Below are 15,662 nucleotides of genomic sequence, written 5' to 3'. Positions count from 1 at the left end.
CAACCCACGGCTCTGGAGCCGCATGTGGCTCTTTCATCCCTCTGCTGCGGCTCCCTGTCACCAATTGGCTCCACAATTGATAGGGCTTTCGGTTAGGACAGGTAGAGGAATAAAGGGTGCCACACTAGGAGGAGACTCTATGGTGGGGGAACCAGACTTCCAGTCGGCTCCAAAGCTGAACGGGGGGCTTCCGGTTAGGACCTTTGTGGCTCTTTGAGTGTTTAAGGTTGCCGACTCCTGCTCTAGTCCATGGGTATCAAACTTGGAGTATGACATTGCCATCATGTGACATTTCACGATGTTTTTCCCATTCTCAGAACTAGGGTGTGCGTGGCCTATGTGTGATGCATCCGGCCAGCAGGCCACCAGTTGGACACCCTGCTCTATTTCTTGTCCTACTATACATTTCTTCAATTCCATGTTAATAAGAGTTAATTGATAATACAATCTGGGCTTCTGCATTACCAATCAACAATGCAAGATATCTTAAAATGAGGACATATCTGCTAAATAAAAAACATAATTACTAAACTTGTGAAGCATTACTGACCTGCCCTCGAGTTGCCATAGGCAGGGGGATGGGGAATCGAACATTGCAGATGCATTGAGGAACTTGCACTTCAGTCAAAACAAAGCACATTCCAGCCAGCTACGTAAAGATCATTTCCACACAGACCCACAGTGGCCAGAGGGAGGGACCTCTACAACCCACAAAATTGCTTCATTGGAGAATGTGACTGATGACATACCTTGGGAGGAGGGGGAAACAGGGTCAGAGCCAGGACGTGAATTAAGTGAGGTCATGCTCTGTCCATGCTCTTCTGCCCAGCTTCATGTGTCATGTGAATCCAAACACTTGGGCTATGGAGAGGAGTGGAGATTGGCAGGCAAAGCCAAGTGTTGGAAATCCATGCAAAATGAGGCAACTCCAACCCAGATCCTGTCGGGGAGACACCCTTCCTTTCCTCTCTTCCCCTGCAGCAGGGGCCCAGGTGTCCTGAGGGCAGCTCCTTCCTTGGAGAAGTACAGCAAGCAAACAAATGTGGTGCTCCAGCTGGGAGGCGGAAGCACAGAGCCCCACCTATGGCCAGTGAGAGCAAGGGAAGGAGACCCTGGCCCATTTGGTTCGCTTCAGAGTGGGGTGGGAATGAAGAAGTCAGAGGAAATCCGTACCTTTGTTCCTGCTCTGGAATATGGAGGGGGTGTCTATTCCCTGCTGTCGCCCTTACCTTCTCAGGCCAGGCAAGGAGTGACTGGGAGGGGAGTGCGAGGGACACGGACAGCCAATGGTGGCATCACCCAACAGGGAGCCACAGCAGAGGGATGAAAGAGCCACATGCAGCTCCAGAGCCACAGGTTGCCAACACTGACCTAGAAATTTCATTTGTATTAATACAGGTAGTTCTTAAGTTACAACTTCAATTGAGCCCAAAATTTATGTTGCTAAGTGAGAAATTTGTTTAGTGAGTTTTGCCCCATTTTACAACTTTTCTTGCCACATTTCTAAGTGAATCACTGCAGGTGTTGAATTAGTAACACAGGTTGTTAAGTGAATCCATTTACTTTGTCAGAAGGTTGTAAAAGGTTATCACTTGACCCCGGGATACAACAACAGTCATAAATGTGAGTCACTAGTCAAGCATCTGAAAGTAAATCACATGACCTTGGGCATGCTGCAATGGTCATAAGTCACTTTTAAGTGTGAAAATGGTCATATGTCACTTTTTTCAGTGCTGTTGTAACTTCGAACAGTCGCTAAGTGAACTGTTGTAAGCCAAGGACTACCTGTATTTATTTGGGTGTACATACAACACAGAACACAAAAAACAGGTTTGGAAGTGATCTTGAAGATCTTCCAACCAACCCTCTGCTGAAGAAGGAGACACTATACCATTTGGGACAAATTGTTGTCCGATCTCTTCTTGAAAACACCCAGTAAAGAAGCATTCACAACTTCTGGAGGCAAGCGGTTCCACTGATTAATTGTTCTCTTTAGTTCTAGCTTGGATCTCTTAATATTTTTTTACCCATTATTTCCTGTCTTGCGCTCAGGTGCTTTGGAGAATAGGCTGACCACTTCTCTGTGAAATCCCTTCAAGTACTAGCATGTCACTCCTAGTCTTTCTCTTCATTAGATATACACGTAGTTCCCATAACCATTCATCTACCGTAACTATTTAGTTTCCAGATCTCTTATCATCTATGTTGCTTTTCTCTACACTTTTTTAGAGTCTTTTTCTAGATTTTTAAGCATCTTTTTGTATCATAGTGACCAGAATTGGATGCAGTATTTCAAATGTGGCCTCACTAAGGCAGTATAGAGCAGTACTAATACTTCTTGTGATCTTGATGTTTGCTTGTTGATGCAGCCCAAGACCGTATTGGGTTTTTGGGTAGCTATAGTACAGTGCTGGCTCATAAGCTGTTGACTACTAGGACCTTACATTGCTCTCACAGTTACTACTGTTGAGCCAGTTACTGTCTATTTTATACCTGTGCATTTGATTTGATTTTTCCTGTCTACGTGTAGTACTTTACTTTTTTCACTTCTGAAGTGCAGGCATCTTGTTGGATTCTTTACTTACTTTACTCTGGTATTTCTTGCATCTGTCAAAAATGTAAATTCTCACACCCAGGTCCATAATTCAATAAAAATAGATACTCAGTATAAGTTGATCAACAGATTTTCCACATTAATTTTAAAGTTTTTTGCTTTATACATACATTTATGGATGTATGGGGTGCACAAATATATTTCTAGGCTAATTTTGAGAGAAATATATTTAAACAATAAATACCGATATTAAAATCACTGACTATTGAATATCAAAATAATTACTGACATGATACAATACAATACAATAGTAGAGTTGGAAGGGACCTTGGAGGTCTTCTAGTCCAACCCTCTGCCTAGGCAGGAAACCCTATACCGTTTCAGACAAATAGCTATCCAACATCTTCTTAAAGACTTCCAGTGTTGGGGCATTCACAACTTCTGGAGGCAACTTCTGTTCCACTGATTAATTGTTCTAACTGTCAGGAAATTTCTCCTCAGTTCTATTAATTGTTCTAACTGTCAGGAAATTTCTCCTCAGTTCTAAGTTGCTTCTCTCCTTGATTAGTTTCCACCCATTGTTTCTTGTTCTATCCTCAGGTGCCTTGGAGAATAGTTTGACTCCCTCTTCTTTGTGGCAACCTCTGAGATATTGGAACAATGCTATCATGTCTCCACTAGTCCTTCTTTCTCTTAAGCTAAACACACCCAGTTCCTGCAACCGTTCTTCATATGTTTTAGTCTCCAGTCGCCTAATCATCTTTGTTGCTCTTCTCTGCACTCTTTCTAGAGTCTCCACATCTTTTTTACATCGTGGCGACCAGAACTGAATGCAGTATTCCAAGTGTGGTCTTACCAAGGCCTTATAAAGTGGTATTAACACTTCACGTGATCTTGATTCTATCCCTCTGTTGATGCAGCCTAGAACTGTGTTGGCTTTTTTGGCAGCTGCTGCACACTGCTGGCTCATATTTAAATGGTTGTCCACTAGGACTCCAAGATCCCTTTCACAGTTACTACTGTTGAGCAAGGTACCACCTATACTGTACCTGTGCATTTCATTTTTGTTGCCTAAATGTAGAAACTTACTCTTTTCACCACTGAATTTCATTTTATTAGATAGTGCTGAACTATAGTGATGAACTATTGAATATTCTAAATAAATGATGATGCTTATTCCTTTCATATTTTCTAATTTAAAAATTGTTTTTTTCCAAAAATGACGAGGATTAGGCCACTTTATAAAGCATATTTCCATTTGTAACTAACAAATTGTCTTGTTTGGAGTGCTATGATCTTCTACTTCAACAATACTTGTACAGATAAACAGGAAATGATATCAACTTTTAGAGAATTGGTTACCTGAACTTTATTCATCTCCACTTTCTTCCTCTCATTGGTGGCTTTTTCTGCTGTTTTCTTCTGCTGTTGAGGGCCTTTGCCAAAGAATGTGTAGTTGACAAATGCATATTCCAATAAAGCAAGGAATACAAACACAAAGCAGCCCATAAGGTAGATGTCAATTGCCTTCACATATGGGATTTTGGGAAGTGTTTCCCTGAGGTGAGTGCTAATGGTGGTCATTGTCAAGACAGTGGTGATTCCTACAGAGAAGGAAAGAGTTACCTTTATAAAGACATACTTCATTTCTGAAGATGCCACATCATAAAGAATTCCTAGTACAGGCATCCACCTTGATATCTGAGCCCCTTCTACAATGCTCTAGCTTTTAGCATCTTTTCCATTGGATCAATCAGATTTGGGAATTACAACTCTCAAGGCTTGCCACAATGAGTAACTCAGACCTTAGAGACTTTGGGACAAGAGTTTTGTTAGATGCTGATCGGTGGATACTCCTTGTAGATGTATCGTGAGTTGCTGTGAGTTTTGCTACTGTTAGCAACTTTGTGTGCTGAACTGGTTATATGATGCTGGACTGTGTTCGATGGATCACTCATATGAGTTTGTTTCTTTCTAAGGCAGAAGAAGTTTAACTACTATGATTTCAATAATATTACATATACAACATTGGCTGATATAAAATGTTTTATATTTTATTGCCTCACAAATTGCAGAATATGTGCTAATTCTTAAGTTACAGGAAGTTCTCTACAACTACCTTTCACCAAGTTTGAATATTTGATCTGGATATTTGATCTAGGAGCACCTCTTCCTAGGAAAGTCTTATATGCAGGTCAAAGATTTTGAATAGAAGTTTGTGAGTTAAATGTATATAATTCTGACAGATATGCATTATCTCTGGCATTTTAAGATAAATTTGCATCACCATGAGGGGTGGGTTTCAAAATTTTTTTACTGCCTATTCTGTGGGTGTGGCCTGGCTATGTAACTGGGTGGGCGTGGCCAACTTGATGTCACTCACCAGGAGATATCATGGATTGGGTAAAATATGGTGGAGCTCACTTAACAATGCTCTTGTTTAGCAACCAAAATTTTGGCCTCAATTGTAGTCATAGGTCAAGGACTATCTCTGCCTTCCTCTGCATGGCAGCCTTCTCCTAGTAAATTCCTTCTCCTTTCTGGCAATTTTCCTCTCTGTTTGAGGCACCAAAATAATCCAGACAACATAAGGTTTCCTGCTGCAGCAGGAGGTTGGACTAGATGACCTCTGAGTAGCCTTCTAGCCCTAAATTGCTGTGCTGTTTTTTTCTTTCTTTCTTTCTTTCTTTCTTTCTTTCTTTCTTTCTTTCTTTCTTTCTTTCTTTCTTTCTTTCTTTCTTTTTCTTTCTTTCTTTTTCTCTTTCTTAAAAAAAGCTTCTGATAAAGCTTCTGATGGGAGAACAGGTTTGAGGGCATGGCCAGGCTACCATAACTACTGGTCCTATCCGGTATGCCAGATTTTTACTACCTCTTCTGGCATACCGGGCCGAACCGGGAGGAATCCACCTCTGATCACCATGTCTTCTTCCCATATGCAGGATTTGATTGCTTGATTATGACTACACTGACATATTTTCTTCAGGATGATCTGTCCCCAACCAGGCCCTTTGGGTCTTCTAATGGCATACTATTTGCCATATAATCACCGGGCTGTTGGTCTTGCTCATCTTTTCTTTCCTTCCTTGTTCTTCATATAATATTTGCAAAATATGATAATTTGAGCCTGGGTGTTTGTGCCTTGAATGAGAATTTTGGATTGATTTTATGATCCATTTCTTTGCTTTCTTGGCTAACTGTAGTATTCTCAAATGTTTTCTTCAATGCCAAACTAAAGTTCAAAAGCATCACTATTCTTTCTATCCTGATTCTTCAATTTTTTGCTTCCGTAGAATGTCATAAGGAAAACCACTGCCTGCATCGCCTGGTACCTGTATATAGAAATTTTATTTTATGGTATATTGCAAGTGACACTTTTCTGTACAGAATTTCATCTTTGTTTGATCTTCTTTGAATTAGTTTGGCTATACAAACTACTACTAGACTATAGATAAAAGAATCAATTCCAATCACATTCATTCTTGTCATCAGCATTTCAGTCATGTCTGACTCTTGGCCAGTCTATGGATCAATACTTTCCATGCCCCTCTGTCTTGCATCACCTCCTTCAGATCTGCTATGGTCATCCTGGTGTCATCTTTTATAGTGTTCAGCCAATGGGTACTAGGGTAGTCCCTTCTTATTTTTCCACTGATTACTGCCAGCATGATTGACATTTCAGGTGAGTCACTCACATGATATGGGCAAACTGATTTTATTAAAAAATAATAAATTTATCAAACTGACTTTATAAAAGTCAATTTACCAAATTGACTTTAACATCAACCAAGCTGATTTTAACAAATTCAGAGAAAGTCTAAGCAAAATTTCATGGATAAAAATTCTAAAGGGGAAATAACTCAAGAAGTGTGGGAAACACTGAAAAATGTGATCATAAAATTCCAGTCCAATACAATACCACTGAAAAAGAAAAACAAGAAATTCAAGAACAAACCAGCATGGTTGCACAAAGATCCCTATGATAAACTGAAAGACAAAAAGGATAAGTACAAAAATGGAAAAAGGGACACATAACTAAGAATATCAGCAGACAGCCCGAATCTGCAAAGATGAAGTCAGGAAATCAAAGGCAGGAATGAACAAATACTTAGAACAAAAATCAAACATAATAATAAAAAAGTTTCTTTCAACATATACATAACAAAAAAAAGTCAAGGAAACACTTGGTCCACTGAGAAGATGGCAAGGAAGTAATAGGCAGTAGAGAGAACTCATTCTTTGCATCAGTCCATGCAAAAAGAAATTATAGCCCAACCTACCAAAAACAACTAAAAGACAGAGAAATAAAAATTAAACTAAGCAAGAAAATGGTAAGAGAACACCTCTCTGACCTTGATGAATATAAATCAATGCGACCTCATGGATTACATCCCAGAGTTCTGAAGGAGCTGGCAGATGTTATCTCAGAACCATTGTGCCATATCTTTCAAAAATCCTGGAGAAACGGTGGTGGGGATGGTGTCATGGTGACACAGTGTGTTAGTGTCATGCCAACTTAGTGTCATCTGCAAATTTGACGAGTTGCCCTTCTATTCCCTCATCTAAGTCATTTATGGATATTGAAGAGTAATGGGCATAAGACGGAACCTTGTAGTACTCCACTGCTTACTTCCCTCCAGGTAAATGTAGTACCATGTAGGACTATTTGTTGCGTATGGTTTGTCAGCCATTTACAAATCCATCTGGTGGTGATGCTGGCTATCAAACATTTTTCTAGTTTACCAAGAAGTAGATTGTGGTCTACTTTGTCGAATGCATGGTGGAGGCTAAATGTACTATGTCCACAGCATTTCGCTGATCTATTAATTTAGTCCCTTTGTCAAAGAATGAAACAAGATTGATTTGGCATGATCTGTTTTTAACAAACCTGTGTTGGCTACTAGTTATAACTTCATTTGTTTTTAAATATTCACAGATCTGTTTTTTAATTATTTTTTCCAGTGTCTTTCCAGGTATTGATGTTAGGCTGATTGGTCTGTAGTTTCCTTTTTTTTAAAAAGATGGGAACCACATCAGCTCCTTTCCAATCCTCTGGTAGTTCCCTGGTGCTCCAAGATTTTTAAAAGATATAATACAATGGTTCTGAAATAACATCTGTCACTTCCTGCAGAACTCAGGGATGTAATCCATCAGGTCATGTTGATTTATATTCATCAAGGTCAGAGAAGTGTTCTCTTACAATTTTCTTGCTTATTTTAATTTTTTTCCTAGTTTGTCTTTTACAGTAGTTTTTTGGGTACGTTGGGCTATAAGTTCTTTTTGCGTGAAGTCTGATGCACAGAATGAATTAATCAGCTCTGTTTTCTCCCTACTGCCTGTTACTTCCTTGCCATCTTCTTTCTTTAGTAGATTGATAGTTTCCTTGATTTTTTTTCTTGATATGTTGAAAGATTTTTTTTATTATCTTTGAATTTTGTTGCAAGTCTTTGTTCATTCTGAGCCTTTGCTTTCTGATTTTACATTTGCAGTTTTGGCCTATCTGATGATAGTAGTTAAGTGTCCTTCTTTCTATTTTTTGTCTTTCAGTTTGTCAGAGACATTTTGTGCAGCCATCCTGGTTTCTTCTTGGATTTCTTATTTTTCTTTTTTAATGGCATTGTGCTAGACTAGGCTTTTATGATTTTTCAGAGTTTGCCATACTTCTTGAGTTGTTTTCCCCTATAAGATTTTCATCCATGGAATCTTTACTAGGCTCTCTCTGAGTTTGTTAAAATCAGCATTTTTAAAGTTTAAGACACTGGTTGGATTATTTTCTTTTGCTTGTGTTTGCATTATATTGAATTCCAGTATTATGTGGTCACATTCACCCAAGGTTCTGGCAACTTCAATTCCCTCTACCACTTCTTCTCTATTTGTAAGAATTAGGTCCAGTATAGCTTTACTTTTAGTTCCCTGCTCTACCTTTTGGATGACAATGTTGTTGGTTGGATTGGTTAGGAATCTATTTGATCTCCCACTCGCTGCAGAGTTTATGTCCCAGTTGATATCTGGATAGTTAAAGTCTCCCATTACTACTCCTGCAGACATTTGTTAATTGGTTGGCAATGAGTTCATTTCTTCTGATTGGTTGGGTGGCTTGTAATACACACCTATGGCAATGTCACTTTTTCCCCTTTTATATTGACCCATATACATTCTGGAGGGGTTTTATATTTGATCACATGCATTTTTGTAGATATGTAGTCATCTCTTACATATAGTGCAACTCCACCTCCTCTTTTTGTTTATCTGTTTGTTTTGAACAATTTATATCCATCAATCAGTACATTCCAGTCATGGGTTTTGTCCCACCAGGTTTCTGTAATGGCAACTATGTCATACCTGCCCTTGTATACTATTGCTTCTAGTTCACCCTGTTTGTTCCCTAAACTTTGAGCATTTGTATATAAACATTTAAGACTTTTATGCCTGTCCATGAGTATGTTTCTTGCATCTCCTAGTTGTTGAGGTTTTCTTTTTTAATCATCACTCCCTGCCTCATTGTTTGATTTATTTTCTTGGGATTTATGATTGGTTTTGTATTCTATAAATTCTAAAGATTGGTCATCTTCCCCCTTCAATTTTAGTTTAAAATGCTTCTAATGAGTGGGGCCAGTCTTTTTCTGAGTACATTTTTCCTGTTTTCATGAAGTACACCCCATCCCTTGCCAAGAGTCCTTTGTGAAGGTAATGCAGTCCATGGTCCAGGACTGTAGTTCCAGTTAGTGTTCTTGGTGACACTAACCCTTTAGCTAGTGGTTTATGTCCCCTCAGTGGGTTTGGCCTTTCATTGGGAGTACTGATAAGAACACTACATGTGCTCCTAGCTCCTTAACTTTGTTGTGTAGTTGCTTATAATCTCTCAATATTGTACTCAGTTTCTTTGCTGTGTTATTCATCCCAATTGAAGGAGGAGGAAAAGGTAGTAAACTTTGGACCTAATTATTTTGATTAGGTTCTCAGCTACAACTTTGATTTTTGCTCCAGGTAGATAACATACCTTCCTAGATTGTATGTCTGGTCTGCAGATGGCTGGTTCTGTTCCTTTGAGCATAGAATCTCCTATCACCAACACTCGCCTTCCTTTTTTTGTGAGGGGGGGGGCAGTCTGGGATGCTTTTTTGTTTATCTCAGATGTGACTTTTTAAAGGATATTTGATGCTGTCTCTTCTCTAGGTGTTTGCATATTTTCTTGGAGGGGGAGGTTGTGGGTCTGCATATTTTCATCATTTTTATTGGGCTGCTTCTGGTTGGGTTAGATTGGGCAGTAGGGGTTTGTTAGATGCATGCTGCTTCTTTCTTTGATTATTATGTTTCCTTCTATGTGTGACATCCCTCCATTTGTCTTCCTCCAAGAGTTTATCAGCAGGATCAATTCCGCTGAGAGTTATTTGTTCATTATTTGGTTCAATTTGGGTATAGATTTCTTGATAGGTTGGAGTTTGGCTAGAGTTGCCTCTAGATCCCTTACTTTTTCTCTAGTAGTTTACATAGTTTACATTTAATACATGTATAATTTGAGTGTTCTTTGGGAATAAGCACATAAATGGAACATATTTTGCATACCACAATAGTATCAGTCACCTTTCCATGAATTTGTTTCTTTTTGCTGGTTCTTTTAAGGGTAAAAAAATTATCTTTCTTTTTTTCTATCCTTTTTTCTGTCTTTTTGTGCTTGTTTTTCTACCTTGTTATTTATTTAACTTGCTTACTGTTATGTTAGCTTTATTTATCCTTTTCTTCTCTATATTTTTAAAAAGTTTTTGAGCTCCAATTCATGCCTGCATTATTATTTAAGATTTGTCTTATTTATTTGATTGATTTTGTTCTTCCTTTATTTCTTTTTGGTACTTTCAAATCAGTGTTGGCTTCTGGAGACTTCCTGGACTTGTCCCTGCAGTTTTCTTGGCAAGATTTTGGAAGTAGTTTGCCCTTGCCTTCTTCCTAGGCAGAGAGAATGACTGGCCTAAGGCCCCCAACTGGCTTTGTACCCAAGGTGGGACTAGAACCCACAGTCTCTGGTTTGTAAACTGGTGCTTGTACCACTAAAGCAAACCAACTCTCTTAAATTGTTGCAATTAATTCCATTTTTTCTTATCTATTGTTCACATTTGTCCTTGCTTTTGCCTATCTTTTGTCCCATTGATCTTTGATGAGATTTAATAAATAAGTATCTATCTATCTATCTATCTGTCTATCTATCTATCTATCTATCTATCTATCTATCTATCTATCTATCTATCAATCATCTATCTAACATCTATCTATCTATCTATCTATCTATCTATCTATCATCTATCTATCTATCTATCTATCTATCTATCTATCTATCTATCTATCTATCTATCTATAGATTTTCACGGGTGTAGGTATGCTGGTCTTGTTGTATTCGGGTCTTTTCCCGTGTAAGATTGAGATTGTCTTGGCAACGTTTTGGGCTCAAAGCGTGATCGAGCTGCCGTCTTTCTATAAATCCTGGTGGGGGTGTGTGGAATGCTAGCTCTGTTTCAGCAAGTGGAATGATTGGATGTGTGGCTGTAGCATGATTGATAGATTGGTGCTGATTGGTGCTGGCTGTGTGTCTATTGTTGTTTCGTGTTGTAGTGGCCTGGGTGGTGGGTGGGGCTTGTTTGTTGACTAGGGCTGGTTTCCAGATGATTTCTGGACATCCTAATCTACAAAAAACCCAATGGCTCCCTAGGACACACCATCTACAGGAAAAAAACACATACCACATACGAAATACCATGCAAAATCTGCCCTGCAACATACATAGGACAAATGAACAGAAGAATAAATGCATGCATCGCAGCACACAAGAACGCAGTAAGAAAAAAAGAAAAAACTTCCTCCCTTTTCCAGCACCTTAAAGATACAGGACATGAAATTAATTTTGAAGGAACTCTTGTTGAAGTGTTCTCCAAAACAGAATACTTCAACAAGAGAATAATTATGGAAGCTATCGAAATAGAGAAACACCCCCACAACATGAATAAACATGATGATACTTCCCGCCTACCAGACATCTGGAAACCAGTCCTAGTCACCAAACAAGCCTCACCCACCACCCAGGCTGTTACAACATGAAACAACAATGCACCCACAGACAGCACCAATCAGCACCAATCTACCAATCATGATACAACCACACAACCAATCATTCCACTTGCCGAAATGGGGCCAGCACTCCACACCCCCCCACCAAGATTTGTAGAGGGATGGCAGCTCCAATCACACTTTAAGCCCAAAACACCAGCCTGAAGATGGCGAGTGAGACCTCGCTGAAACGTTGCCAAGACAATCTTAATCTTATATGGGAAGAGACCTAAATACAACAAGACCAGCATACCTACACCCGTGAAAATCTACGAATATATGTGTGTGTGGGGGGGGGTGAACTGTGTGACATGGTCTGTGCTTCTTGCTCTAAACTGAATACATGAATTGACTGGGAGGCTGCTGGGTGCAAACTAAACAGGAAATCCCAACCCCCTATTTTCCAACAGTAGCATCATCCAAGAAATAATTTACCTAGTGCAACTCTTGCAGCAGATGCATCATAGTTGATCCAGAAGGATACCCAAGACAGAATTGTAATTAGAGTAGAAGGCATGTAGGTTTGCAGAATGAAATAGCCAATATTTCTTTTCAGTCGAAAACTCAAGGACAGACGGGGGTAAGCCCCTATTTAAAACAAATGAAATGAAGTCATGTCAAAAATGTATTTGTTTTCTGGTAAAGTTTCCAGTATATGTTTGCAGCTGCTTGGTGCTTACCTGTTGCAAACACTACTCTTTTTGAGATCATTTTGTAATCAATAATGGAGAACTGAGGGAGCTCAATGTTATTAACTCCGCTAACAGCAGATTCCCCTCCATTCCAGTAGAATTCAATATCATCAGTTGTGTATCCATCTGCAGTTGGAGACATATAATCAAGTATGTTAGTTTGTCAGCTAAAGGTTTTATAGTTTAAATTTATTTGTAAAGAAAATGGCAAAGAAGACGTAAGATTAGGAGACATAATCGAAATTATAGCACGGTAATTATTTCACAGCTGTGTATCAATAAACCCAACCTACATCATACATTTGAACAAGCCACTTTTGTTCCATTTAATACTGCATATTAAATTAATGTCCCCTTTTATGGTACTTATTAAATTCTTGTTTTAAAAAGCAGAGGTTCAAAGTTAAAAGATTTTTTAGATTTTTCTCTAGTTTTTTTTCCAAATACAACACAGAGCTGCTGAATATTATAAAATGTAATGATAGCTTGCTTCCCAGAGTTGTGGGTGCTCCATTACTGGAGGCATTCAAAAAATATTGGATAACAATTTGTCTGGGATGATATAAGGTCTCCTGTCTTGAGCAGGGACTAGAAGACTTCAAGGTTCCTTCCAGCCCTATGATTGCATGATTCTGTCTAAACAAGTAGTAAATTCTAGTGAGTTCTATAGGACTTCTGCATAGTTTAGCATGTACAGATAGTCCTCCACGTATGACTGTAATTGAACCCAGAATCACGGTTGTGACTTGTCCCAGTCATTAAGCAGGACAACATGTGACCACACCCAATTTTAAACCTTTTCTGAGGCAGCCATTAAGTGAATGCTGTGGTCATAAAGTGAACCTGTAGTTATTAAGAGAATTCATTGTCTGCAATGGGCATTTTTTGTTGGAATCAGAAATAAACACGAGATACCAGCAAAACAACCTGTCACACCTGCTCCAACTTGGGTTCTTGGGAAAGAAAGACCATTTGCTCCATTTGTGCAATAGATATACTTTTACTAAGAGCCAAATAGTTACAGTACAGCAAAACTAGATCTGAAAGTTTGTGTCCAAAAGTTCCCCAGTTAACTTTTCATTTTCTGTTCCTCCCCTCCTTTATCTCCCCATTATCCAGTCACATTTGCATAAGTTATTTTGCTAACAGTCCCAGCAAGGTGGGCTAGATGGTGAGCTGTTACATTCCATTCCCAGGCCTCTGGCCTTGGGATGATGAGCTGATGTCTTGGGAAGGCATGATGAATGGTTTCTGTTTTCCCCTCCCAACAGCTCCCTCCCCACCTTAGTTTATGGCAGGCTGACAGCTAGCAAAGCAAGGCACAGGATGGCAGTTCTGACACAACTATTGTAGTGGTGTGACTGTAGAATGCTGCAAATGGCAATAAAATGGGCTGGTTGCCAAGCACCCAAAATGTGATCATGTAACTGTGGGGATAAGCATTGGACCTTTGAATCCAGATAATAAATAGCTTTTGGAGGGGGGGGGGTTCCATTGTAACTTCAAATAGTTGCTAAGTGACCAGTCTTAAAAAATAAGGACTACCTGTATGGGACATAAACAAACATATATCTATATCTATATCTATATCTATATCTATATCTATATCTATATCTATCTATATCTATATCTATATCTATATCTATATCTATATCTATATCTATATCTATATCTATATCATCTATATCTATATCTATATCTATATCTATATCTATATCTATATCTATATCTATATCTATATCTATATCTATATCTATATCTATATCTATATCTATCTATCTATCTATCTATCTATCTATCTATATATATATATATATATATATATATACACACACACACACACACACACACACACACACACACACAGTGGGGCAAAAAAGTATTTAGTCAACCACCAATTGTGCAAGTTCTCCCACTTAAAAAGATGAGAGAGGCCTGTAATTGGCATCATAGGTAGACCTCAACTGTGAGAGACAAAATGTAAAAAAAAGACCAAACAATCACATTGGCTGATTTGGAAATAATTTATTTGCATATTATGGTGGAAAATAAGTATTTGGTCACCTACAAACAAGCAAGATTTCTGGCTCTCACAGACCTGTACCTTCTTCTTTAGGAGGCTCCTCTGTCCTGCACTCATTACCTGTATCAATGGCACCCGTTCGAACTTGTCATCAGTATAAAAGACACCTGTCCACAACCTCAAACAGTCACACTCCAAACTCCACTATGGTGAAGACCAAAGAGCTGTCAAAGGACACCAGAAACAAAATTGTAGACCTGCACCAGGCTGGGAAGACTGAACCTGCAACAGGCAAGCAGCTTGGTGTGAACAAATCAATTGTGGGAGCAATAATTAGATAATGGAAGACATACAAGACCACTGATAATCTCCCTCGATCTGGGGCTCCACGCAAGATCTCACCCCGTGGGCTCAAAATGATCCCAAGAACGGTGAGCAAAAATCCCAGGATCACACGGGGGGACCTAGTGAATGACCTGCAGAGAGCTGGGACCAACGTAACAAAGGCTACCATCAGTAACACACTACGCCGCCAGGGACTCAGATCCTGCAGTGCCAGACGTGTCTCCCTGCTTAAGTCAGTCCATGTCTGGACCCATCTGAAGTTTGCTAGAGAGCATTTGAATGATCCAGAAGAGGATTGGGAGAATGTCATATGGTCAGATGAAACCAAAATAGAACTGTTTGGTAGAAACACAACTCGTCATGTTTGGAGGAGAGAGAATGCTGAGTTGCATCCAAAGAACACCATACCTACTGTGAAGCACGGGGGTGGCAACATCATGCTTTGGGGCTGTTTTTCTGCAAAGGGACTAGGACAACTGATCCGTGTACAGGACAGAATGAATGGGGCCATGTATTGTGAGATTTTGAGTGCAAACCTCCTTCCATCAGCAAGGGCATTGAAGATGAAACGTGGCTGGGTCTTTTAACATGACAATGATTCCAAACATACTGCCCGGGCAATGAAGGAGTGGCTTCGTAAGAAGGTCCTGGAGTGGCCTAGCCAGTCTCCAGATCTCAACCCCATAGAAAACCTTTGGAGGGAGTTGAAAGTCCGTGTTGCCCAGCGACAGCCCCAAAACATCACTGCTTTAGAGGAGATCTGCATGGAGGAATGGGCCAACATACCAGCAACAGTGTGTGCCAACCTTGTGAAGACTTACAGAAAACGTTTGACCTCTGTCATTGCCAACAAAGGATATATAACAAAATATTGAGATGAACTTTTGATACTGACCAAATACTTATTTTCCAGCATAATTTGCAAATAAATTATTTCCAAATCAGCCAATGTGAT

General features: G+C 39.3%; 1 protein-coding gene across 4 annotated transcripts in view; it reads right to left on the bottom strand.

The window, feature by feature from the left end:
* GABRB1 (gamma-aminobutyric acid type A receptor subunit beta1) overlaps positions 1-15,662 on the bottom strand; it is a 130,274-nt gene that overhangs the window by 11,896 nt on the left and 102,716 nt on the right. For all 4 annotated transcript variants that reach the window (XM_081958896.1, XM_081958897.1, XM_081958899.1 and 1 more), the window contains 3 exons: positions 12,328-12,465; positions 12,083-12,235; positions 3,917-4,158 (listed from right to left, as the gene is read on the bottom strand). In XM_081958896.1, coding sequence (XP_081815022.1) covers positions 3,917-4,158; positions 12,083-12,235; positions 12,328-12,465 — 533 coding nt within the window. The remainder of the gene's footprint in view (positions 1-3,916; positions 4,159-12,082; positions 12,236-12,327; positions 12,466-15,662) is intronic.

Source organism: Natrix helvetica, assembly GCF_964273705.1.
Source record: "Natrix helvetica genome assembly, chromosome: 7".
Taxonomy (NCBI): Eukaryota; Metazoa; Chordata; class Lepidosauria; order Squamata; family Natricidae; genus Natrix; species Natrix helvetica.
Note: the sequence above shows the minus strand (reverse complement) of the source record. Positions and strands in the feature narration are given on the sequence as shown.